This window comes from Bacillus rossius, chromosome 11, assembly GCF_032445375.1.
Source record: "Bacillus rossius redtenbacheri isolate Brsri chromosome 11, Brsri_v3, whole genome shotgun sequence".
In the NCBI taxonomy this organism is placed as follows: Eukaryota; Metazoa; Arthropoda; class Insecta; order Phasmatodea; family Bacillidae; genus Bacillus; species Bacillus rossius.
Genome location: NC_086338.1, coordinates 32,426,819 through 32,452,173, shown reverse-complemented (window position 1 = coordinate 32,452,173; position 25,355 = coordinate 32,426,819). Strand labels below are relative to the sequence as shown.

General features: G+C 35.7%; 1 protein-coding gene across 1 annotated transcript; it reads left to right on the top strand.

Moving 5' to 3' along the window:
• Positions 1-1,068: 1,068 nt before the first annotated feature.
• Positions 1,069-23,013, top strand: LOC134536760 (dnaJ homolog subfamily C member 1-like). The gene is given in 10 exon segments (XM_063376670.1): positions 1,069-1,218; positions 1,459-1,621; positions 3,224-3,325; positions 5,496-5,714; positions 8,643-8,752; positions 12,037-12,162; positions 15,160-15,432; positions 18,210-18,351; positions 18,353-18,490; positions 22,744-23,013. Coding segments are annotated over 9 exon segments (1,341 nt in total). The 5' UTR covers positions 1,069-1,218; positions 1,459-1,480; the 3' UTR covers positions 22,834-23,013.
• Positions 23,014-25,355: the final 2,342 nt, after the last annotated feature.

Below are 25,355 nucleotides of genomic sequence, written 5' to 3'. Positions count from 1 at the left end.
CACAGTTTCTATCTCACTTGCACTTACAGGCCTCTTATGACTCTTTCTTTCTTCACATCACCTCAGACACAGTGCCTTGTTCTAGAACCTTATGTAACAGCAATCATAATACAAAATTAAACTTATTTAGAAAAACCTGAAAAAGTAGGCCAAAATAGGTAAAATTCCAGTACAACGACTTATTTGTGAATAATTACATAAAAAACAGTAATGATTAAAAATGTCTGTTAAAATACAAAGCACATTCTTAAAACACATAGCATGTGTAATATCAACCATTAAATATATAAAAATGGGAAAAGTATTTTTATTGAGACTTTTTAAGAATTGTTTACATTCATGAAAATAGTTAGAAGAATATTTAGCTAGGAGGGCAGAGGCAATGTTACATACTTCAGACAGTGGTATGGTGAAATTTCCTTAAAGTCGTGACTCGAGGAACTCCGCAATAGGTAGATTAGTATAAATCTACCTAAAATTAGATAAGTGTGTTTAAAAATTCAATTGGTAATGAGTAATCACAAATGACTGCATGAACCCCAAGAAAAACTGTTTACATCAATAAAATGTATATTCGAGTAATGGTACTTCAGCCATAAAATACTACAGTGTAATTAAATTTTCAGAATATATATTTAATATAAAAAATATATAATAATTATATATATAATATAATAAATATATATAATATAATAAAAATATATATTATTTACAAGCACTTGTATGCTTGTAATTTTTATGTATATATAAAAAAAGATTCACTTAAATATAGATATAAATATATATATGTATATATATATGTGTATATATATATATAAATTTGTAAGTTAATCTGTTTTACATATACATAAAAATTTAAAGTATATGAGAGTTTGTAAATAATTAATATGTTACATTTAAATTTATGAATAAAGCATAATTTGGAATAAATAGTAATTTGAATTTCCCGCCGCCAGTGCCGTTTTTTTTTGTTAGTAGCGCGAGTGACAACTTGGAGCGCTAGTGTCGAACATAGCGCACAGAAAATAGCATTGAGTTTCCCATCTTTCCGTATAGGTGGATAATCCTTGATGTTACCTATGGTTAGCCATTCGGGTGTTTTGAGTGATGTGTCAGTTCAACTCGTGTCGTTAGGTATCAAATAACTGACAATGATAAATGTTTATGTGACTATTGTAACGTTATAAAATATCGTATTTCTACTTTATGACAATTTAGGTACGTTTTTGTAATCAACCAAAGCAGGTTCAACTTTTTAGGTTAACTTATACTGTTTGGATTTACTTCTTGGTCAGTAGAATGTGTTGGCAAAGTAACTTAGTGTAGTTTTAGAACGAGAAGGGTTGGGTTTTATTATTCTGTGAGCTTTTACATACCTTTATTTTATTTTATTTATTTTATTTTTTTCATGATTCTGTTCAAAGACCCTTTAGCTATTTTTGGTTTTGTTTATTTCAGGCAATTGTCAACTGTTTTCCACATGAGGTGCTGGATATCATGGGTTTTTGCTGTGGTATTGTTGTCTGGTGGTGCACATTCGTGGGACAATGATGACTTAGAAATATTTGATTTAGTAGAAGAAATCAATACCAATTTCTACAGTCTTCTGGGTGTAGAGCAGGTTAGTGCCCCATCTAATATACAATTAATAGAAGGCAGTTTTGCATAATCATGAGCCTTTTTTATTTAATATGTTACAATACAATTTGGTTAATAGTAAATTTTTTTCATAAAAATATTTGGTAGCCCTAATTGTTTTTGCAAGGGTGCTACTCTAAACAAAAGAAAACACCCAAAAATGGATTCATGGTAAAATTCGTACATTGCTGCTTTTTTTGATAATAAACTAATATTCTGAAAATATTGTTTCTCAGTTCTACAGATGTTTCTTTAGTTTTTAATTTTCTTTTTCTTTTGTTGTGGCTTTTCCATATAAAAATTATAAAATCCCCACTGGTTTTTTATAAATTGCCTTTTGTAGGTCACATAGATAGCCTATGCAGTGAAGCGGCCGTTGCCATGTTGTGCTTTAATTGCTTTGCTGGATCTGTGGTTTTCCATGTGTAAGAATGTGTATATTTTGCATTTGTATATCGTAATGCAATGGAACATAAATAAGAACTTAAAAAAAAAAAAAATACATGTTTCTCTACTGTGCATCCAGTTCCAAACATCAACTCTTGACAGGGATTTTTTAGCAGTATGGAGGCTGAAGCGCCGACTTGTTACATGTAATAGCACATAACCTCACGTGTGAAAAGGAATTCTTACATTTGATGCACATAATGACATATACTACTAAAATAAATCCCTGTGAAGGGTTGACGCTTGGATTTAAATGGACAGTAGGGATACAGGGAATTTTTTTTTTCAAAGTTATTATTTACATTCTATTGCGTTACAATATCCAAATGCAAATATGCACATTCTTACCCATGGAAACCACAGGATTGGCAACACAAGCATAACATGGTGATGGCCGCTTAACTGCATAGGCTATTTAATGTGACCTATAAACTGTTAATTTCTCATAAACCAGTAAGAATTAAGAAACGTTTACAGGGTAAATAAAGGAGCGCCCTTAGTAATCAAAAAAAGTATTTTCGGGATTTTGTTGTTAATTTGTGGAAAAGCAGTGACGTAAAAATATTACTGGTAGCCGGTACAGTGACGCGGCCACGCTTTTGCTTTTGCATAGCTCCTTGGGAAACCTAAGATTTACAAGTCCATTCTGAGATCCGAACAGTTTTGAAGCTCAGCGAAGTTTGCCGCTCACTAAAATATTTGTGAAATATTATTTTTAATTTTCTGAGTAGTTCTGTTATATAGACATGCTTAATAATAATGACTTAATAAATTGTATAAGTGCATTTTATGTCAGTCCAAATAAGATTATATTAGCGAAATGAGTATTGAGAAATATTTTATATATTATACAATATTTTTATGAACAAAGTTCATGTATAAAAATAAAGATAATAACACAGAAATCTCGTATTTTAAAAACCTAATTGGCCTAATACTAAAACCATTAAATCTTATCCCTAGTTATTAGCCTAGAGCTATCCTAGTGTATTTGCCACCCACACCTCACCGCTGGAGCTGTGGTTTTCTCGATGCCTCTCGGGGCCTGCTTCAGCATGCAAATTACAGTCGGCGATCAGAATAAGACTTCATGTTGTGTGCGTGCCATTCACTGCCTTGCTTCTTTCTTCTCTTCCAGGATGCTGATGCTTCAGAAATCCGCCGAGCGTACAGACGCTTGTCTCTCGTCATACATCCAGATAAAAGTGATGCTCCAGATGCGGACGTTAAGTTTAGACAGGTAAAACTATGATATTATTGATGGTTTTAATGTGTTTTTAATTTCCTGGTTTTGGGTCTTCCATATATCCAGATCCTTGCATTAAGTGTTTTAATAAATTACTGCGTGTTGGTATTTCACATGTAATGGTTTTAAATAATCAAACCAACTATGAAAAAAAAATTAGCTTTCAAATTTTGGGAGATTACTTTTTTTTATTCAGTGGTTACAAACAGTATGTTGTTTGCTTGTTTGAAAGTTTGTTTTAACTTATCCAAAAATGTCCACTGTTTATCTCCCAGTCTAATTTCATCAGTTTTGCTGTTCACTGTGTAAGTGTCGAAATAAACTCTCAGTATTTATATCACGCCAATTAATATATATTTAAATTGGGATTATACATTTATTTTGTTCAGCAATTAAGCTTATCCTCAAATTTATATGAAACAGTTTCACTGAACTGTGAATACAAACAAATATTCACTGAACTGTGAATACAAACAAATAATTGTTATTTCAAAGTATGAGGATCTGAAATTGAATCAAAGACAAATAATTCATTTGATTTGATATTTGTAGTTAGAATAGCCTATTCACATTGGCCAATTTTCTAATACTTGGTTGGTCCTATTTCTTCTTGAATGTGCATTGTTCTTACTTCAGAAAACTGACTATATCAGGTTTGAATGTATGATTGTATATGATGTTTGTGTTTGTTTCATGTTGGTAATACAAACTTGTTAAAATGTACTTTGGCCAAAGTGTTGTCTAGTAAGCAGCAGGGACATAGCCAGGGGGAATGTCTGTGGGGCAGAACCCCTTCCTTCCTGGATTGAAAAAAAAAAGCAGACAGAATAATAAAATTTACAGCAACTTAGCCACATAAGGTTACAGAGAGATAATTTTGAAAGGACTATAATCCTTAGTGGGCTGCAGTAATGTATTTCCTCTCCATTAAAGACCAACATGCCTTGTACACGAAAGCCACAGGAATTGTTTTCCCACGTAGTTTGTATTTAATGCCGATTTGCACACGTTTTACTGAAAGCATGCTCTTCATACAAATTTGACATGCATGTTTGATGTATTTAATAACATTAATATATGTATTTATTACTTATTTTGAACAAAATCATCAAACATTTCACTTAAGGACAAAATATTAAAAATAATTAAATACAAAACAAATTTAAAATGTTCAGTTTTCCTTTTTCAAGCAAAATCATTACTTAAATTTTTATGTGTAAATGTAGGAATTCTAAAAGTATACTATTCCCTGTGATTTTAGTGTTATATACAATTTTCTTTGAAAATTCAGTTACAAAGAACACTTACTTATAAAAAATTATATAATGGATATACTGGACTCCCTCCTTCACAAAATCCTGGCTAGGTACCTGTGGGATGTAGGTTAAATTAAAATAAAATAAAGACTTGTTTATTATTTAAAAAAAACTTTAACAAACAATTAAATAGGGTTGAAATATGAATTTATTTTAAATTATGTGCAAAAACACAAAACATTAAAAGCATAATCATTTAGAATATTACCACCTTAAAAGAGCATTCACACTTTACACTTACTCATCAAACCTTAGAATTTCACAATTAATAAGTTGACATTGAAATATTTCTTGTAACAATTGAAGAGTGACAATTGGAAAGGTTTCACAGTTGAAGTCAATCCTGGAAGTTATGATCGGATCCTGAAACACCAATGGCTCCACAAGGAAATCAATTTGCTGAATGATTTGTCAACTTCAGGAAATTTGTTAAATTGTGTTCAATGCCTTAAAAAGGGAAAATATTTTTGTAAACAAACCGCATTGAATTGTTTTAACAAAAGGTTTTTGATCCGAAATGGTATTTATTTTTAGTGTCCCGTGTTAATGCTGAGTTGTGTATTGAAGGTTAACTGTGATCAAAATATTTTTAGTAGAATTTTAAGGTCTCACGAAGATGCACTGTGGGAGGTAACAGAATTCCTCTGTTGGTGGCAGCCGAGTTAGATTCCCGGAAGGTTACAAGTCCAATATGGATTTTCCTTCAAGTGGGAAATGTGTTGGATGTTGTCATGAACCAATGGGTTTTCTCGGGGTATAACGGTTTCCTCCACCCATCCATTCTCATACCACCACCTCTGGTGACCTGGTCGTCGAGATGCTAACCTCAGACTGACTCGCTCGCCCAGCTGGCTGCCGTGTACGACGTCCTGCGAGATGGCACCAAGCGCATGCGCTACAACGAGGTGCTCAGGAACGGCCTGCCCGACTGGCGGCAGGCCGTGTTCTACTACCGGCGCGTCCGCAAGATGGGGCTGGCCGAGATGCTGGTCATCCTCAGCGTCCTGCTGACCGTGGGCCAGTACGGGGTGGCCTGGGCGTCCTACGTCGAGAAGAAGTACAACGCCGTGAGTGTTCTGCTGCACTGGCACCGCTTCCGTCTGCCTCATTTCAGTTTTAAATGGTTTCCTGATTGCTTCCACCCTGATCCCTGATTAGCATTTTGTTTTCATTCACGCAATTGGGGGTGGCCATGTCTGCATGATTACATTGTAACTGACTGAAGCCTGTTTTTCTCTCCAGGTAATCTCCTGCATATTGCAATTTTTTGCATTTTGGAAACAAGTTTCAAATTACTGTAGGCTTGTGACTGTGTTTTATGACTTGAGATTCCAATTCAAACTTACTTACTCCAATCAGACGTTGTCGAGCACTATTTCCGCAACGTTGCGGGTTGAACAATATCTATGTATTTCTTTTATTTGTACGTGCCTACAGATGTTTTAAAACTTAATAAGTGAGTAGGCATAACATAAAGGCAAAAAAAAACAACATAAAACAGCTAGAAGGTACCTTAGTTGCATTTAAGTGGCATCATGCTGGACATGTGATCCTTACCCAGCCGGTAATGATCAAATATATTTCAAGTATTGGATTCAAAAAAAAATTACTTGACTTTAATAAAAATCTGTGTGCCAGTTGATTACCAATGAAGCTACTAGGGAATCTTTTTTTATTTTATAGTTTGTTTGACAAAACATTTTTTTGTATATTAAATTAATTAAAGTGAAGAAAATAGCAGAATAATACAGTTTAAATAAAATATTTCGTATATTACTTTTTGATGTGGCTGTTGAAACAAAGTTTTAAAATAGCTCTGGGCTGAAAATCCGTTTAATTTGTGGTTGGTTTCTAGGCAGTTTTTTTTGCAAGTGTAGTTAAGTTTGTGAGGTATTTACCCAACTGTGGTTTTTTTATTGAGTAATTGTGTTTTTCGTAGCAGAGACAGTTTATGGTGTTTTGGTCTATCAAGTACAGCTTGTAAATTAGTGCATACCCGAACACTTAGGAATTATATGTGATAATGATTTGTTAATGAAACTAATCGTTGTTTTCCAAGATGAGGTGACGGTGAATAATTTAGGTTATGAATATGTTAGAGCTATAAATAAATAAAAATGTTTATTAGTATAATTAAAATATACTTAATGGTAATATGAATGAGCATGGTTTTGTTTTTGTGATTTAAGTTCAACTACAATTATGGTTTGAAAACAGTTGAGCACGACGTGTTTCAACATTCACATTAAGACGTAATGATTATAATTCAGTTTCACAAAATACTGAAAATTTCTACTTTTTTTTAAAATCAGGTGAACATGGAAAAGGCAGGGAATTTTGAAGTTGAAGTTGTTTATCAACTGTTGAAAAGGAGCAATAAACTTTCTTACTGGGGATAGACTGTCAATATAAGTAGTGTATGTTAATATTTAATGAAAAGTTATGTAGTATGACAGATCCAGGAAGTTGAGTATTTCTCTCCGTAATACCCTTGTGATTTGATCATGTATATTGTCGGAGGAGCTTCGCCATTGTAACAAGAGGTTGTATTCACAACTAGGAAATCCTGTGAAAGGGAGCTTTTGCTTTGCTTCGCTAGTTTCTGTTTTTGTGGAATTGTGCAGGTGAAAACTGTTCATCTCTGCTGAAGTTGGTTGTTCTGCTCCGATTCATCCGACTGTGAAATTGATTGAAAGAGAAAGTTGCGGTGTCTGCATTCGCATTCGAAAGATGTTTACCTTTCCTCCGTGGTTTGATGCTTTACTTCCTTTAAAAAAAAGAACATTGCTTCGTTTTAGACCTGTCATTTCTGTGCGTACATTGAATTCTATGATTTCCTCATAGGTGGGCTCTGGGTGTGGACTAAACCAGGGTGTCTGGGAAGTTGGAATTGGTCAGGGAAGTTTAGCAAATTTACTTGAAATTCTGGAAAAGTAGTGGAAATTCTCCAGGGATAGTAGTTTGAGGGGAAAATGCCGTGCCCCAGTTGCCTTACCTAAACTGTGAAATCATATTATTTCAGATGGTGTTTTTATTGCATAGTTGTACACACTATAAAATGATTTACACTAGGTCCTATTTGAACTAGGCAGCTATGAAAATGATGAAGTCGGGATTTTCTTTAATTGTTTCAGAAAATTCCACACTAATTTATTATTGAAAAAAAAAAAATTAACTAGCCAATGATATTGTAAATTTGGTTCAGGTAATGTCACAGAATTTGTATTAAAGATATGTGTATACACCATGTTAGTGTGTCTGTCAAAAAGTCCTTTAATACTTCAACTATTTAATGAATTATAAAAACATTGTAATTATCACTTAGAGTATATTTTATCGCTTTGCCATATTTTGTTTTCAAATGATTTGTGATGGTGATTGTTAGTGTATTTAGAACATTTATGATAAGGTTATGTAACTTATATAAAGTGATGTACAGTAAGCCTTTCAAAGAATGGGCTGTGGAATAAAAGAAAATAAACACGTGCATGCCTAAACACAAATGCAAACAATATTTGACCAAAGATAAAATATTCCTCACAGAGAGACATGGTAATTAAATAAGGTAATAATTTTAATTAATATTATTAAAATGTCATTTTGGTATCTACCTCAAGTAGAATGGAATTAGGATTTGCATGAGGTGAAAATAACGTACAAAATACATTTTCATGGTTACAATTATAAAAATTGGTACTAAGTTCATTTAGTTGTGTGGTTGAATTGCCTGGCTCTCTTGCAAGAAGTTGCAGGTCCAATCCCATTAAGCTGTGTTAGTATTGGTCGTATGGGTTATCCTATCCCCATGACAGGCTGACGTTTGTATTTTTCACGTGTTCCCAAGTATCAAGTTGATTTTTTGCAATTTGGGATTTTTTACACTCACATCATTGTTTTAGTTTTTTTTTTTCCAGGCCTTTTGATACCAGTACAGTGGCGTGAGTTATTACTTATTACAGGTCCTTATTTTTTTCCTTTACTTTTTGTTCTGGCAGGAGCAGTATTTAAGCATGAAGTTAAAGAGATTACAGAAGAAAGTTAAGAAAGGCAAATACGATGGACCACCTCTTCCAGAGACCATCGAATTGGATATTCCTTCACCCAGGTAAAGCTTAATGTGCAGTTTTTTTTGTTAACGTAAATTTATTATTAATGGGTCATATCCCAATTTTCTCGAATCTGAATCTCGAATTTGAATCCCAGAGATTACCTCGAGTATACCCTTCTATTAGGTTTTGAGGGTCAAAAATAAAATAATCAAGAAATGAAAAATATAGACTATGGTGTAGAGACATTTAACCCCTAAATGCTCTCCTGTAATGCAGCGTCTAGGAGGCCGGTTGAGGCAGATGAATGGTAGGTATATTAAAAGTGTTGTCACTCTTCGGTGAAGTCGATGCTTGGAGTTCAGGGTTCTGTGTTTCGGAAATACCGGCATTGATTCCCAAATACTAAGGCCCTGACAATACCCCAGGGGTTCAGTTCCCGAGGGATTAAATGTTTGTTTCAAAAACTGAGTTTTCATAATCAAAACATATTGTAATTATAATTTATATAATTACAGTTGACTCCAGATTATCTGGGGTTTTACTGGAAAGGGGTCAATGGAAAACAGAAAAACACAGTTAAAACAATGTAAAAAAAAATTGATTAAAATCTTTTATCTCGGCTATATAGGCAAACACTGTAACACCCGCCCCTTCAAGTAACACCCTAATTTGTTCCAGTTAAACAGAGCGCTAATCAAAACAGAGCTAGTCAAACAAGTTGTTTTTCCCATAAGAGAGTATTTAATCAAAATAATTTGTTTTCCTATCGAGTAAGTGTCTTGCTAACTACCATTTTAATCAAGACACTACTCCCATTAAAATTAATTTACAGTACTTATATACATATTTCTAAATACATTTGAAGTACATTTAAATAAATATTGAATAACATTTTGAGATTAAAAAACCTAAAATTTAATTTAAAAATTCACGCATCACATTGTTTACATAATAGGGCCTTGGCATAACATTCCTATGTAGGTGCTACCAACATTTCTGAGTTAAAAAATAATGTTTCTGATATAGGAGATACATTTCAGTTATGATAATAATTTAAAAAGCAGAAACTTAATGTTTTCCATTATTAGAAATATTATTTAACCTGTTACTGTAATTCCTGACTTTGTTGTTTAATAAATGCGTGTCTGCCATGGTTTGTCACTAGCGTATCCTAGTACGCATGAGGTAAACTAGCCCTGAAAGCTTCTAGCTTTACTCTCCAGAGCTGCTGCTGACATGCTTGAAATATAAACTTTGACTGAACACTTGCATCATCAGAAATAAATAGGTATCCAATGAAGGAAGCGAGCTATTGAGAAAACAGCAAATTATTGTTCGTTTATTCGTCACATAATTAGTTCTTTGCATTACTAATTCATTGCTTTGTATTTAATGCTGCACAAGTGCCGTTGCCATTGTGCGCACACGGAAATCAAAAATTATTTTTGTGTTTATAGTTCATGGAAGTGAAATATGGCACGTTTAACCCGCAAACCGGATAACCTGTACCCGGGTAGTTGGGAGTCTACTGTACATGTTAAAAGTACACTATCTTGGGGAATGGTAAAAGTATAAGTATGAAGGAAAAAATTGACCTAGTAAACTTCAGAGGTTATCAGTGTTGAATTTTTAAATTTATTTCATTTCCTGTGGTACTTTTCTTTGAATCTTATTCCTTGAATCTTTTTTCTCTAATATCAAATCCCTCGAATATTAAAAATTTGATGGTATTTTAAGTATTTGATTGGTCCGTCCCTATAATTTATTCTTTAGACCTGTGCAGATGTTCGAATTTTACAACAAATAATTAATTATTTGTATTTGCTTCAGATTCTTACTCTTCAGAATAATGAATATTCGTTTGTATTTGAAGTGTAGTGAAGCAATTGCTTGATGGTCTATTGTAACAACTATCCAGAGATTATCTCACCATGGGCTCAGTAAAAACAGAACACCCGAATTTCCGACTGAAGGAAAATCTGTAGTCCAGAAATTTTTTAACTGTGTGAAATATTTGTAACCGTGCAAGAATTTTTTAAAACTGTAACTTGAAAACTATTACAAAGAATGATGGGAAAAGAATTTCCCCTATTTTTGTATTAAAATATTATTTTAATGCATTTAAGAATATTTGACATTTGTATTCAAATTAAATTTTAACTAAAATACTATTGTAGCCATGTTTGCCATTCCAGTTCCAACCTACATTTATGTTGGCAGCTGTACACCATGTTATATTATGGTTCCAGCCATTGAGGTTTCAAGCCCAGGCAAGACTTGGTGATAAAGTTCCTGTGGGTAGGTCAAGCCTAGCTTAGTACATATTTTAGTTTTACACTCCAGTTAATAAAATATATTAAAGTAGAGATGTTGATGAGCACTAATAATAATAATAATAATTCTAATGAAAGTTTGATAGTTAACAACAACTGGAACTCTGTCGCATGCTTACATTGCAGTGCAGAGCAAATGGGACCCACTGTGGCCAGAATGATAGCACCTGATTTGTTATTATTGTAAATATTATTTTGTATGCTATAAATAATTGTAATAAGTTTTCAAATATTTTTAGTTTTTCATTTTGTTTAATTTATGTAAGACCATAAAAAAGTGTCTTTTATTGATAGTATTACCATATTCACCCGAAAAATTATGCAACTCTGGGTGTGATGCCACCCCAAACTTTTTAATAATGAGTTTATGGAAATTACTTTATGGGATAAAAATCACAATTCAAAAAACACAAAAATTAAAAATGATTTAAATTAATGAATTTATACCATATTTACCAACAGCTTTCTGGGTGCCTCATTCTGTCAATAGAGTGATTTACATGGCATTTTTTGAAACAGCAATTGGCAATTAGAAGGAAAAAAAAAGAGCTTTATGGCTGTAGTTCATAAGCCATTCATCAGAAAGCAAAGAATGCTGGATGGGTTGAAGTGGGGGGAAGGGGGCAGGCACCCCTCCCTGGTTAGCATTTAAAAGTGTTATCCTGTCTCATCTGTCATGCTTACTGATATCCACCCCCCACCCCCACCCAGATATATTACGTATATAATTATGAGTTAAAAGTACACTACCTTGGGGAATAGTAACATAATAAAAATCCAGAAAAAAAATTGACCTTGTATACTTAAGAGGTTATCACCGTTATCAGTGTTGACTTTTTAAATTGGTTTTATTTCCTCTAATATTTTTCTTCGAATCTTTTCCCTCAAATATAAAATCCTTCAAATACTAAGGATTTGATGGTATTTGAGGATTGGATTTGCCCGTCCCTAATCAAAAGTTATGAATTCTTTTCCTTTGTGGAAATATTGATTGCAACTGCTTTCAGTGTGTGGAACACGTTGCCGTTCCAGCTGCCTCGCTTTGCGTGGTTCTGCATCACCATGTTCCCGCAGAGCGTCCGACTGTTGCGCCAGTATCTGGCCGAGAGGAACCAGCGGAGAGAGGAGGAGACGTGAGTCCACTCTTGCATAATAGTCGTGGTTAGAGTATCAGTCGTGGGAATGGTACTGACACAGTTCAGGTTTTTTTTAAAAATAAGTTTTAGAAGGGGCTGGGTGGCCACTACCATTAAAGTGTGACTTGCGGCATCAAAGTTTTTCGAAGGTGGGTCGTGTGACTTATCGCTAGGGACTGGAAAAATTTGCGGATTCAATGACCTCCAGGATAGACTACACGATCCTGTGCATACTCTGGCAAACTTCACCTGTTCATTGGCTACTGACTTGTGAGGCGTCTCAATTGGGGGGACTCGTGATTCGATATTGCTTTGACTGAGGCTCTATAATTGGCCCACAGTCCTCCATATTAACAGTGAACCAATAGCAGAAGTTGCATAAAATTATAATTATTTGCATTTTAGCATATCGCGAAATGAATCCGCGAATTCTTCCGGTCTCTACTAATCACTCACCTCTCACCAAGGTGACCCGGAGTAAATCCCAGATTTTTGTTCATCTGTTCAGTAGTGCACTGATAGATGACGAATATAAGAATATAAGGTTGAATCCCAAATTAAATAACGAGTCAATTTGACAGTATAATGTTTCTGTTGGTTAGAGCATCGACACAAGATGTACTGCCTTCAAATCTGTCAGAACTAGAATCTTGCAGTTTAGGTTAAATCTAATTTGATAAGTGTTTTATGGCTGAATGCTAGTTGAGTTGAATAGACTCAACTGTAATTTTTAGTACACTGAGCAGTTTATCTTGGGAGATTATTTTTAATGTATCATTTTCAAGTTCAGTATAAATAAATAAGAAAAAAAAATTGTTGAACATGGTTATTTATCTGCTGATTATCACCTTTTATCACCTCACAATGACTGGGGATTTTTTTAAATGTAATATGAGAGTTGACTGGTGTTACTTCACAAAACTGGTTTTATATATGCTAATCTACCTTATGACTATTGAGACCTGAAAAAAAATTGTGACTCATGGATTTGCAAAAAAATTATTTAACACTATAAACAGTGGGGAATAATGCCGGCGTATCGCTGTTCTATGGCAGAAGCCGTCCTTCGAGCAAGAAGGAAAGATAACCAAGTATCTTGGAGGCCCATACTGATACAGCTCTCAAAACAAACCTTCCTTTGTTCTGTCCACTTGCCTTCGCTCCCAAGCCTTCAAGGGCACGGCAAAGTCCGAGTTGATGATAGTTAGTTCCCTCTGCTCTCTCATTCCTCCAGTCTGGCCAGTGGAGTTTTATGATCCCTTCCTGCGCCCTTCTTGACTCATATTGTTCAAGCTAGTCTCTGCAGTTCTACCGCAGTGAACTACATTTTCCAGCCACAGATTTCTAAACAAAACAATCCTATGACAATAATAATTTCAGGATTCCAATGGGTAAGGGAAGAGAGAGGGGAAGGTTTGCAAAACCAAAAACCTTTCATAATCTCTTGGATGTAAATAAAAATATCTACTTGCTTTTATGAAATAAGTATTAAATTTAGCTTCCCTGATAATATTTAGTTGTAAGTAGAATATAAGTGAGATTAATATAGTTCAATTTTATTTATTACGTTAAATTCACACGGATCTTGGTTTGGTGTTCATGTCTTTTCCAATAAGAAATTTACTATTTACTCAAGACTGTTTCCAATTTTACCCAATAGTTTTGGTCCCTGCCACTCTAGAAATTTCCGGGTCTCTGCTTTGTGTGTGGCTAGGATGGTTGTGTGACTAGATCACTCACCTTTCACCAAGGCGACCCAGGGTCAATCCCAGATTTTTGGCAAGTGTGAAATGTGTGTTTCTAACGCTGGACTTACAGTGGTCCATCTCATCTGTCCATCAGTCACGTGACCTACAGCAAATCAAATGGCCCAGAAAATTCAGTCCTTCAAAACCTGACCAAGCTTCAACGTTCGACGGGCGAATGAAATTATATCTCCAAAATGTCTGAAATGCATTGCCTTTATTTTAGGAAGTTTTAAAATTTATTTATTTAGCTGCTTCCATATTATGTTTTTAGCTTGCATTTGAACATATTTAGAACTTTGATATTTGAAAAATGAATTTGCACAAATTAGATTGAAAAAAAATGTAGTTTAATGAATTTGGAAAGCATGGAAACTCAGTGGATTGATAAAAAGGTGTATTCAGAACCTGGATAACTCAGGAAATCTGATGATATCCTAGTTACAAAACAGTGTCAGTAATTTTTCATATCATGTAGTATCTTAATGTCTTAAAACCTTGTATGAATTTTGATCCTAAATTTGTGTGCCCCTAATAATCCATATCTGATTTTTAATATAATTAAATAAAATAAGGGATAGAAACCAGAGAAGCCCAATCAAATATCTAGTCTTTCGCAGCCAATAATGTATTGTTTCAAAGTTTGATCAACAGTTTTATTTGTTTTCTTTTTTCAAATGGCAGCGATGGTTATAATTTGTTGATGGAAATTATAATGGTGGAAACAGTATAATTTTATGGAAAGCTTTTTACAGACCTTTCTGCGTGTTATGTATGTTTGTTAAAATGTGTTAAGGTGATAATGTTTATTGTAATATGTTTGTTATATTGCTAGATAAACCGATGGATGAGATGGAAAAATGTATGTTAGGTGGGAAATTGGCTGATGCTATTTGTTTGCATGCAAAACCAGTACATTTAATAGATATAGACATGCAAAATTCGCGTATTCATTTCGCGATAGACTAGCATCAAAACAACCACATATACCTTCGTACCGCTTCTGCGATCGGCCCACATTTTATCCGGGGGAACTGTGAGCCAATGGGAAACGCTAAACCAAGAAAGTGGCGAATTACGGACAGCCTAGTTGAGACGTCTCAAGCGTCAGTAGCCAATGGACAGGTGTCGTTTCCGAAAGTATTTAAAGGACCGTGGAGTCCATCCTAGAGGTGAATGAATCCGCGAATTTTGCAGGTCTCTGTTAATAGATGGTATAGTTTAGTCGTCAACCCTGCCGGGTGTGCAGATCCTCGGAGGAGGAAGTGGAGGTGGAAGTGCGGCCCGCCCGCCGTCGCAAGGGCAAGTTTGCCCCCCCCGAGCTGGGCGCAGCAGCCCCGGACCCGGCCAGCAGCCCCCCGGGCCCCGGTAGGCGGGACCAGGCGGCCGAGGACGAGCCCCCGCCCGTCGTCTCCGGGGGCCTGTGGACCGACGACGACATCGTGGAGCTGATTCGGCTGGTGAAGAAGTTCCCCCAGGGGATAGCCGGCCGCTGGGAGAAAATCGCAGCTGCCATGTGCAGGTGACAGCTCCGCGCACTCTGGTGCTGGGGGGAGGGTTCGAGACAGAATGCTACCGTTTTGGATTTTATTTTATTTATTTATTTATAATTGTAACATGCCAACTAACAGGACAAAGCCTTTAATGGTAGGCACACAATTAGACACAAATACACACATCGTAATTACAATTTCATGTTCCTTTTAATGAAAGTTTCTTTTCATATTAAGGCATTGCACTTTAATTTAATTTAATGCTACAAATTGACAGTAATTAACATTGACTGCATCATTAAATATTTCCTTCAGTATATTCGTTGGCTTTCTGAACTGAATTTTTTTTAAGAATGACTGCAAAACTGTTGAATGCTACATGGCGTCTTTCAGAGTGTTCTTCCTCGCTCCTTCTTACAAAATTAACCCCGCTTGCCCCGATGGAAGGTTACTTGAAAGCTTGCACGGCTATTAGTATGGAATGCTCTGTGAAATGTTGATCACATCCTCCCCGGGTCTTTTCGTGGTTTCGTAATCATGGTTATTTTCTGTTAAATGCTTTCTTCAAGGGGGGAAATCTTAGCCAGTTAACTGGAGGGGGTTGTAGGATGCCATACAGTGGTACAAAGCTGAGGCTAGAGTGGTCATCAGTATGTTTTCTATTACCACCCAAATGTTATGTTGAAAAGTGAAAACTAGGCCTTTGCGAATGTTCAAAAAAAAAGTTATTCTGTCATTTACGAATATGGCTGTGTGTGATCTTGAAAGTCTGGTAAATATTTTGGAATCACAAGATTTTCTCATCAGGTGGGATGACAATATTTTCACAGAATATTCGTAGTGTTTTAGGGTTATTTAGGTGGAATTTTTTTTCTACATCTATAATCACGTAAATTTTGAGAACACTAATACAGTAAAGCCAGATTTAACACAGTAATTCAGAACCATTGCCAACATCCATATCATCAGCTAAAGTACTTTACAGAGAATAGTGTCTTGGCAGGTTGTTAAAAATAGATTACAACTGACAGCATACTGAGAAGGATAAATATGTACCCACAAAAATCCAAAACACTGTGCGGGTGAAAGTTGGCAGTTTATAGATCAGAGAGTAGAAACATGGCTCTGTTATTAGTTTCGTTCAGAATTTTTGTAAAAGACACCACTGTGATATCTTAATAAACAGTTTTTAATCAGGTGGTTTTTTCTGAAGCTCTGCATACCATGTGGGCAGGTATGTAGGGCCCTTAATTACAGACTTCCTCCGGTGACCCTTCTGTGTGTTGGTGACATGCTGACGTGTGAGGGGGTGTTTCGCTAGACCGAGGTGATATACGTAAATAACCAGGAAGGTTAAGTAGGACGGCTCCCGCGTGTTCTGTCAAAGCCTGTGTGAATATCAGTTTTTTATTTTGAATCAAATCCTGAATATGAATACCAAATTATTCTCGAATAGAAATATTGAATTAAAATAATAAGAATGAGATATTTGGACTCCCATAAATTTGTTTTTCTTTTCTTTTTGTCACACCACATTACAACTAAACTTATTATTATATATTTAGTGATACAATTGATGTAGAATTATAACATTTTTAGCATTAAAAATTTAAAGGTTATTCAATTTTTTTATTATTTATATATAATTAAAAATGTCTGTCATCACTTCATATCAGCTAATTATAATTTTTGTGGAGTAACACACGCCGCTCTACATTTTTGGGGGTGGAGACACTTCTGCAAGTCACATACTTGTTCGGCAGGTATAGGCAAGTTATTTCTTGCTACCCAGTGTGTGTGTGCTTGGGTAAAAGAGACTTTTTTCACCCTGCCTAGATGGACTTTTTTTTTGGGTCATACAGGACAAGCCTCAGCTGTAATTATGCTAGGAGAGTGAGTGTAGGCCTGTATCCGGTCGTCTTTGCTTTGAATATGTGGCTAGATGTTTTCCATTATATCTATATACAAGTTTCTTTCTATTCTCTTCCATGTTCTGAACGAAATTTATCACAGAGCTGGCATGTTGTGTTTCTACCCTCTGATCTTCTTAAAACCTCTCAAATTTAACACCCTCGTTGTGTGATTTTTAGTGACATGTATTTATCCTTATCAGTTGCGTGATAGTGATAGTTTTAATCCATTTTTAACAACCTGGCGAACTCTCTTCTCTGTAAAATATGTTAGCTGATAACATGGGTTTTTAGTAATGGTTCCAAATTACTGTGTTAAATCCAGCTTTACTGTATTAGTCTTCTCAAAATGTACGTGGCCGAATGTAGTCCTTAAAACATTACGAAAATACATTGGAAATTTTTTTTACCTGCTCGACGAGAAAAAACCTCCGTGCTCCAGAAATTTTTCTCGATTCTCGAGATTCTTCTGCACAGCCCAATTCGTGAACGACTGAATATTCGTTTTTTTTTTTCGAGATGTTAGTATTCGAAATCAAATCTAATATGAATAATAAGTAGAGACCGGAAAAGTTCGCGGATTCATTTCGCGGTAGGCAAGACTCCAAACTCGTTCACCTTCATTCTGAGTCGGTGATTGGACCACCGTTTACCCGAAGGACTCTTTAAACCAGTGAAAAACCTTCAACAAAAGAAGTATCAAATTACAAGCGCATCCCAGGCAACACGTGTGTCACGAGTCATTGTCCAATGAGCAGGTGCAATTTGTCCCAGTACATAAGAGGATCTTGGAGTCTGTCCCAGAGGTAATTGAAACCGCGAATTTTTCCCGGTCTCTAGTAATAAAGTATTGGTTTTGGTGGTGGAAAAGGGGAATGCGCGTGATGCACCGGCAGGCCGGTGGGCGAGGTGACGCACATGGCCCGGAAGGTGAAGGAGGACGGCTACCGCGTGGGGCGGCCCGAGGACCCGGCGGGGGAACAGCCCCCCGAGGAGCCGCGCAAGGTGAAGACGAAGGGGGGCAAGCTGGGGGTGGCGGGGGGCGGCGGCGGACGAGGACGCCGGCTGGACGCAGCAGCAGCAGAAGGCTCTGGAGGCGGCCCTGGTCAGGTTCCCCAAGGGAGGCGCGCTCGACCGCTGGGAGAAGATAGCCAAGTGCGTGCCGGGGAAGACCAGGGTGAGCTCAAGCTACACGCCGCAGCATCTCTCGTCCTTACTTCCAGATGTGTCTGTGAATGGGCATTTACCGTATATACCCGAATCTAAGACGACCCCCAAACTACAGCCTCATGTTTTCAGGAAAAAAAAAATTTTATTGTATTAAACACATGCCAACAAATTAGATATAAAATTGAAAATATGAATGTTACAAAGGATTTCAACCACCACTTTTGAAATACTGTTTAACAGTTTATGTACAAACAGAAATAAATACCTATATGGCTGGCAGGGGCGCAACAACTAAATTTCCAAAGGGGGGGGGGGGGGGGGGGGGGCAATATACCTTTTTATAAAGAATCATCGATCCCCCCTATTGAACCGGGGGGTCCGGGGGTCCTCCCCCGGGAAAATTTGTTTTTCAAGGTGGAAAATGGTGCTATTTAAGCAGTTTTATTATCGAAAAATCGATCACACAGCACTTTCTTTGCCCCGTTTGCCCCCACTTAAAGGTTTCAGAGGGGTGGCAAAATACCCTTGCCCCCCCCCCCCCCCTCCGTTTGTTGCACCCCTGATGGCTGGTACTGTAACTGTTGGAAACTTTTAAGAGTTTCATTAAACTGAAGAAGAAACTAGTCGATAAGATGGGCGCCATCATGTGCTATAGAACATTCCAAAAACATCGGTCGTAACATTTGCAGCCAGTAACTACTGCACAACCCAAAAATATTGACCCAAAATGGGTATATTTACCTTAAAATCAGTGTATCTGAATCTAAGGTGACCCCTTTGTTTTGAATTATAAATTATGGTAAAAAAATGTCATCTTAGATTCGGGTATATACGGTACTTTCTCTTTTCAATGCACCATTCTGCCATTAGCGCTGTCCTTATCTTGGTATATGCCATAGAGCACAACATATTTAGACTCAACTTTATAGTCTAAGGATAATTTTTTTTAATGTGTCTGAAAAATTGTATTTTGTAAACGAAAATTTGGAATCAAAAATTTGAAAATGCATTTTCTTGTTGTATTTCATCAAGAGCATCATCTAATTATATTCAACTTTTAATTCTAATAATATTCTAAAAGCTGCCTTCTTAGTTTCAACTGTTACTGTCGACAAATTTTTTTAAAATCATTAAATATTAAAAATTGTGCCTCACTTAAAGCATAGCACATAATTTACTGGCATATCTTGTTATTAATGGTAGTTACCGACTGCTACATAGAGTTTCTGCTGTAAAATGCTAATCGATTTGAGTTGAGACGCTATGAGAAAACATTTGGAGAATTGAAACAAAGTTCAAACTTTGGATTATTAGTAATGGTTCGACTGTGAGTAAAGATAATTCAAGCAAGATTCTTGAATGATGAATATGGAAATGAATTGTGATTTTAACCATCCAATATTAGGATACAGGGTGTGGGTGGATTGTGGGGGAAGTGTGTGGGTGGGGGGTAGGGTAAGTTTATGGGGAGGGTGGGGGGTGGGTGGGTGGATATCATAGCATCAGTACCCAACCACATATTATAGTTATACAGGATTTTTTCACTGTACACTATTTATACTTTTGTTTATAAATAGGGGTGTGCGAATAGTGGATTTTGATGGTCGAATATTTTCGAAATGGATAGTAAAATTTTCTAATAGAATGCGAATAGTTTAGAAGTCAAATAGTTGTAATATATATTTTTTTTAATATGTTACCACACTGAACAATGGCGGATTTTCATATATTTAGTTTATACAAGATATTTTCTGTGAATGAAACCACAAAAAAAAATTTCACTTAGTATTTTTAAGAGTTATTGAGGACATGAATTCTTATTTCATTAAACATAATAATATTTAATAATTGTTATCTATTGTTTTTCCTTTTGGTTACCACAATGGAAAAATTTGGATTAAAAAAATGAGTAGCATGGGAAATTAATTTCATCGTACTTCAAACATATATGACCGGAAAAACTCAGTGATTAACGTCAATACTCAAAATGAGTATGTATATAAAAAGGTTATCATTGAATAATATATTTGAAACAGTTAATTTTAACGGTTTTGTAAACAATTGCAACCGTTCATCAAAAATACGGTAGTCGTTGGCATTCCTGCTAACTATATTTGTATGAAAAGGTTTAGTGTTTACGTTTACCGACTGTCTTTTGAAACAAGTTGGTTTAATGTAGGATGATTTTGGTTTAGTTTTTTTCTTGAAATAATCCTTTTAAAAATACATTGCGGTTATGTAAGTAAGAATGTATAAATACTTTGGAAATTACTTTAGAAACTGGTAAAAACAGAAGCTCTTGGAACCACGAGAAATAAAGAACAGCCATGTAAATACCGTAGTGGTCCGAATATAAGGCGACCATTTTTACATAAATGAGAGATGAGAAAATAGGAAGTCGCCTTATTTTCGCACCCAAGACATCAGCACAGCAAACATTAGTTCCAAGCTGAAAGCTACAGTAGAAACATTGTTAAACAATGTTCACGACTTTTTATATTAACTAAAACTTTGTTACCTCACACGGGGAAAACGATAAATCCACCCAATATTGCAGTAATTCACAATTGTTTAGTTAAATAATTTGTTCTTAAGTAAAAATGTGAATGTTGAAGCATCTCAAAATGGCAACCTTTTATTACACAATTCATATGTGTACTTTGTGTACAATCGCGTGTTAACATTGACAGTAATTTAATTTCTGAATTTTAACGGAAATATTTGTACTAAAATATCACAGCTATTTTCAGATCGATTGTTTACGTTTACAAACAGAAAATGTTAAGAACATTTTGGATGTAATGTTTGGAAATTCACAGCTGCCAACTGTCTTTCCACAATATTTCTTTGTTGTAAAACGAACATTGCCGAACACACACGAAGACGCCATATTTACAGAAATTTGGTACGTTGCTTCAAAAGCTATTTTAATAATTTCACAGTAATCCACTCATTATTTATGTAAAAACCTTTCAAACAACACAATTATCATAGATTATTCTTTAAAATTCATAGGACTGAGACACTCTTGTCAGAGAGTAATATGGATAAATATTCGCATTCACGTCACCGAAGTTATTCATGGCCGTATGCTTTACCATGGCAGCTAGCCACTTGTTTTGTTCTGGCAAGCTGCATTCTTTGTTTTCTTTGTTATGTTTAGCACACTACTAAATAGTAATATGTAGCTTAAGTGAAACGGAAAGTTAAATGCGCTATACATAAATGCAAAAAGGATTTATCAACACAAAATGTATGTCTAATGAATTTTTATGTTAATTTATACCAAAATTATTTTTACATTTGTTTGGCCTCCTGAAACTGCAGGTCGCCTTATATTTGGGCCAATACAGTATTCACAATTTTAAATTTTGCTATTCGACTTACGAATGTGAATAGTTTGTCAGTTACTATTCGCAACTATTCGTATTTACGAATATTTGCACACCCCTATTTATAAAGTAACAAACAACTACACATGTGTGTGTATTAGAATAATACTTAATAAACATACACACATTTTTATGCATGCACCACAGACAACACTCTGCTAATTGTGTGGTTTAAATACTAGTATAGCAACATCAACCAGTTCAATATAGAAGCAAGGTTTTTATGATTATAATTTTTAAGCCAATTTCATTTTCCAAACAGGAGGTTTTGGTGTTATTGTTTTTACTTTCATAAATTCTTTTTGTTCATAAAAGTATAGATTTAAAGACAGTGAGTATGACACGTAAATATTTCTTGATACTCATTTTACCAAGCAGTGCCTTAATATTTGATACAGTACTTTTACAACAAGATAATGTTTAATAAGCATGTGTAAAGTAGTAGTACTTTTCAGGATTTAAAAAAAATCACCAAATGTCTGTGTCAGAAAAATGTAGCAATGCCAGGAATGTAAAAATAAGTTACCAATAACAATAAGAGATGCAAATTGAAGCAAAGTAAAAATTTTTTCCCCAATACATTTAGATAGTTAGATGTTACAGTTTGGTACAAACTTCATGCTAATAATTTACAGTTAATTCAATATATTACAAGAATACAATTTTTGTGATTTGAGTTAAGTCTTGTTAAATTGCTGATTGATTTGGTAATTTTATTTGCATTTCGGTTGTTTGATAGTAATATAGTGTTTTGACATGCTTCTTGGCTTAATTAATTTTTTGTAGCAATTCTTACAAGTCCCGGCAGAGTAAAAACTCAGTAATAGTGTAATTGAAGCACAGTGACAGTTGCTGTTGTCGTGACCAGGAGGAGTGCATCTTGAGGTACAAGCACCTGGCAGACGTGGTCAAGAAGAGGAAAGAGAACGGCGACGCGACGGAGACGGCGAGCCTCTAGAGATGTGTGCCTGCAAGCGACTACTTAACGGTACGAGCGCCGACGTGTGCCGTGCGCACGGGACTCATCCCTGCCCACTTTTTTAAATATACTATTTATGAAAAAAAAAAAATATATGTTGTTTTATTTTATTCTCTGTACAATGTGAGTTGGCCAATAAAGAACAAAGTTTATTACTAACTTGGGATTTTTTTATTGCAAAACTTATTTTTTGATGGTTTAAGCATCACCATTATTTTATCTTGAGTGAAGGAAAATGTACATAATTACAGTGGAGTGCCGCTAATCCAAACCAATTGCTGTAATGCGACAGTGTGTAGTAAAATAAATATCTATAAGCATTACATTATTTTTGAACACAGCCTATAAAAAATTTTACAAGCACAAAATCACTAAAAATGTTGATAAAGTGGGTAATATAACAAAAATAGTTTTGAAAGCAAAAAAAAAGAATTATTTTTGAAACACTTATTTTACCAAAAGCTTGTTTGAATTAGTGGTAAAGTAAAAAATCACTGCTATAAAATATTGAGTTTCTTTTACTAACTGTGACTAGACTGGCTTGTTTGACCACAGCAACAGGAAAATTCCATATTCTTAGTCCTGCTTGTATTTATGTCATTCATACTCAAAAGTGATCAACATTACAAAAAAACATATATTCAGGAACATGGGATTAGTTTTTGTTTGCAGCCAGTTCACACTATCACCTGCATATAAATGCACAATGCATGAAATTGTGTACTTCTGAAGTAATTAAATATTACCCTGGAAGTTCTGTGACTATTACATTATAAGTCCCGTAAACGTTTTCTTAACCCAAGCCATCTTTGTGTTGTTTAATACTTATCTGTGGTCATTGAGGTCATAAGAGATGAAAAAGTGGTGGAAACATGACATGGAATGCAATTTGTTGGATATTGCCAAGTTTTACTCATAGTAATAGTATTTTCTGTTCATGCACTAATGCTCAAATTTTTCTTGACCGCAGTCATATTTGACTGCAGTAAAACTTGATTGGATCATGAAAAATGGTGTTTTTCCTGGAGTTAAATATTAATAATAAATAGAGGTATGTATGTAAAAATAGCGGTTGTTGTAAATTCTAAGTTAATGATAATATTTTGTTAAATGATAAAATAATAATAATAATAATAAATATATGCTTAATTTGGACACACAAAATTCACAGAAATGTTAGATTTCTTCAGTATTATATAGAACCTCATCCAAAACCACTTCATTCCAGAACATTGGAAATGTTGCTAAGCTCAAGTATTTAGTTTCATATGTAGCCAAATAGTGGATATACATTATAGATTTATTATATTACTAGCTGCCCGGCCCAACTTTGCACAGCTATACTAATGGAAAAAAATTAAACCACATCTCCCGTTTACAGTATGTAATGGTAAATAAAAAAAAATTCAGTGAAAATTTATTACAATGCTGTATAATGTACCGGAGAGAAAATGAATAGCTCCGATGGTTTCCCGACTCGTGCATGCAACGTACAACTGATGTACCCGTACTTCGCTACGGCAGTCTACAGGCAGATCACTCTTGCGCCGCTCATTATACATGCCCCTCCTTGTGGGTACGCCACTGCCGCGCGATGCCCATTGCCATGGAGACGCAGATGGCATGAACAATGCAAAATCCTGTTCTCATGCAGACAAAGTACCCACTGTTGCCTGGTTATAACCAACCATGGGATCTCATTTTCGGAAAATGTCATCCTGTGTAACATAAGGAACATTACTGTGAAGTTTCAAGTCTGTAAAATATATATTGTCGCGGGTTGAAATTTTGCAGGGTTGTTGAAATCAAATTTAGGGACTTTACTGACGGGACTCTGGGCTGGCTGCTCTGTTCACTCGTCAGCGCAAGTGGCGTGACCATGTAATTGGGGCACGGGGCCGGCGCGGCGCGCTGCGGGCTTGCAGAATTTTGTTTGTTTGTTTGGCCGCGCGCTGGCGCAGCCACGGGCCGCAGTTACTGGGGCGCGCTGTCGTAACAAGCCGCGCGGTGTGGCCTGCACATTGGGGTAGAGGGGGGGTAGTCTTCCCAGATGTTCTAGTTAGTTGTTTAGTAAATTTGACTTCAATAACGAGCTTTTGTTATGGTAGGCGCGGCAGGGCGCGCGAATTTAAGCGCAAGTGATTGGTGACTCGGGGCTCACTCAGGCGGAGGCTATGCGTCTCACCTGTGGTCACGAGTTGTTAGTTCGTTCGTGATGTAGGAATTCAAGCTTTCGGGCGGAAGCTATGGCCGACGCCAGAGGCCACGAGTCGTTTAATTTAAGTTAGGTCATAATGTAGTCGTCAAGCTTTCGGGCGGAGGCTATGGCCCTCGTCAGGGGTCACGCGTCATAGTTTTTAAAATGTAATGTTCGTTCGGGATTTCAAGGGCAGGAGAGGCCCCTACGTTATTTTTTTAAAGTAATCGATCAAGAAAGGCTTTTCGGAAAATGTGAGTATGGACTTATCTTTGTTTTAATTTTAAGTATTAATTATGATTTG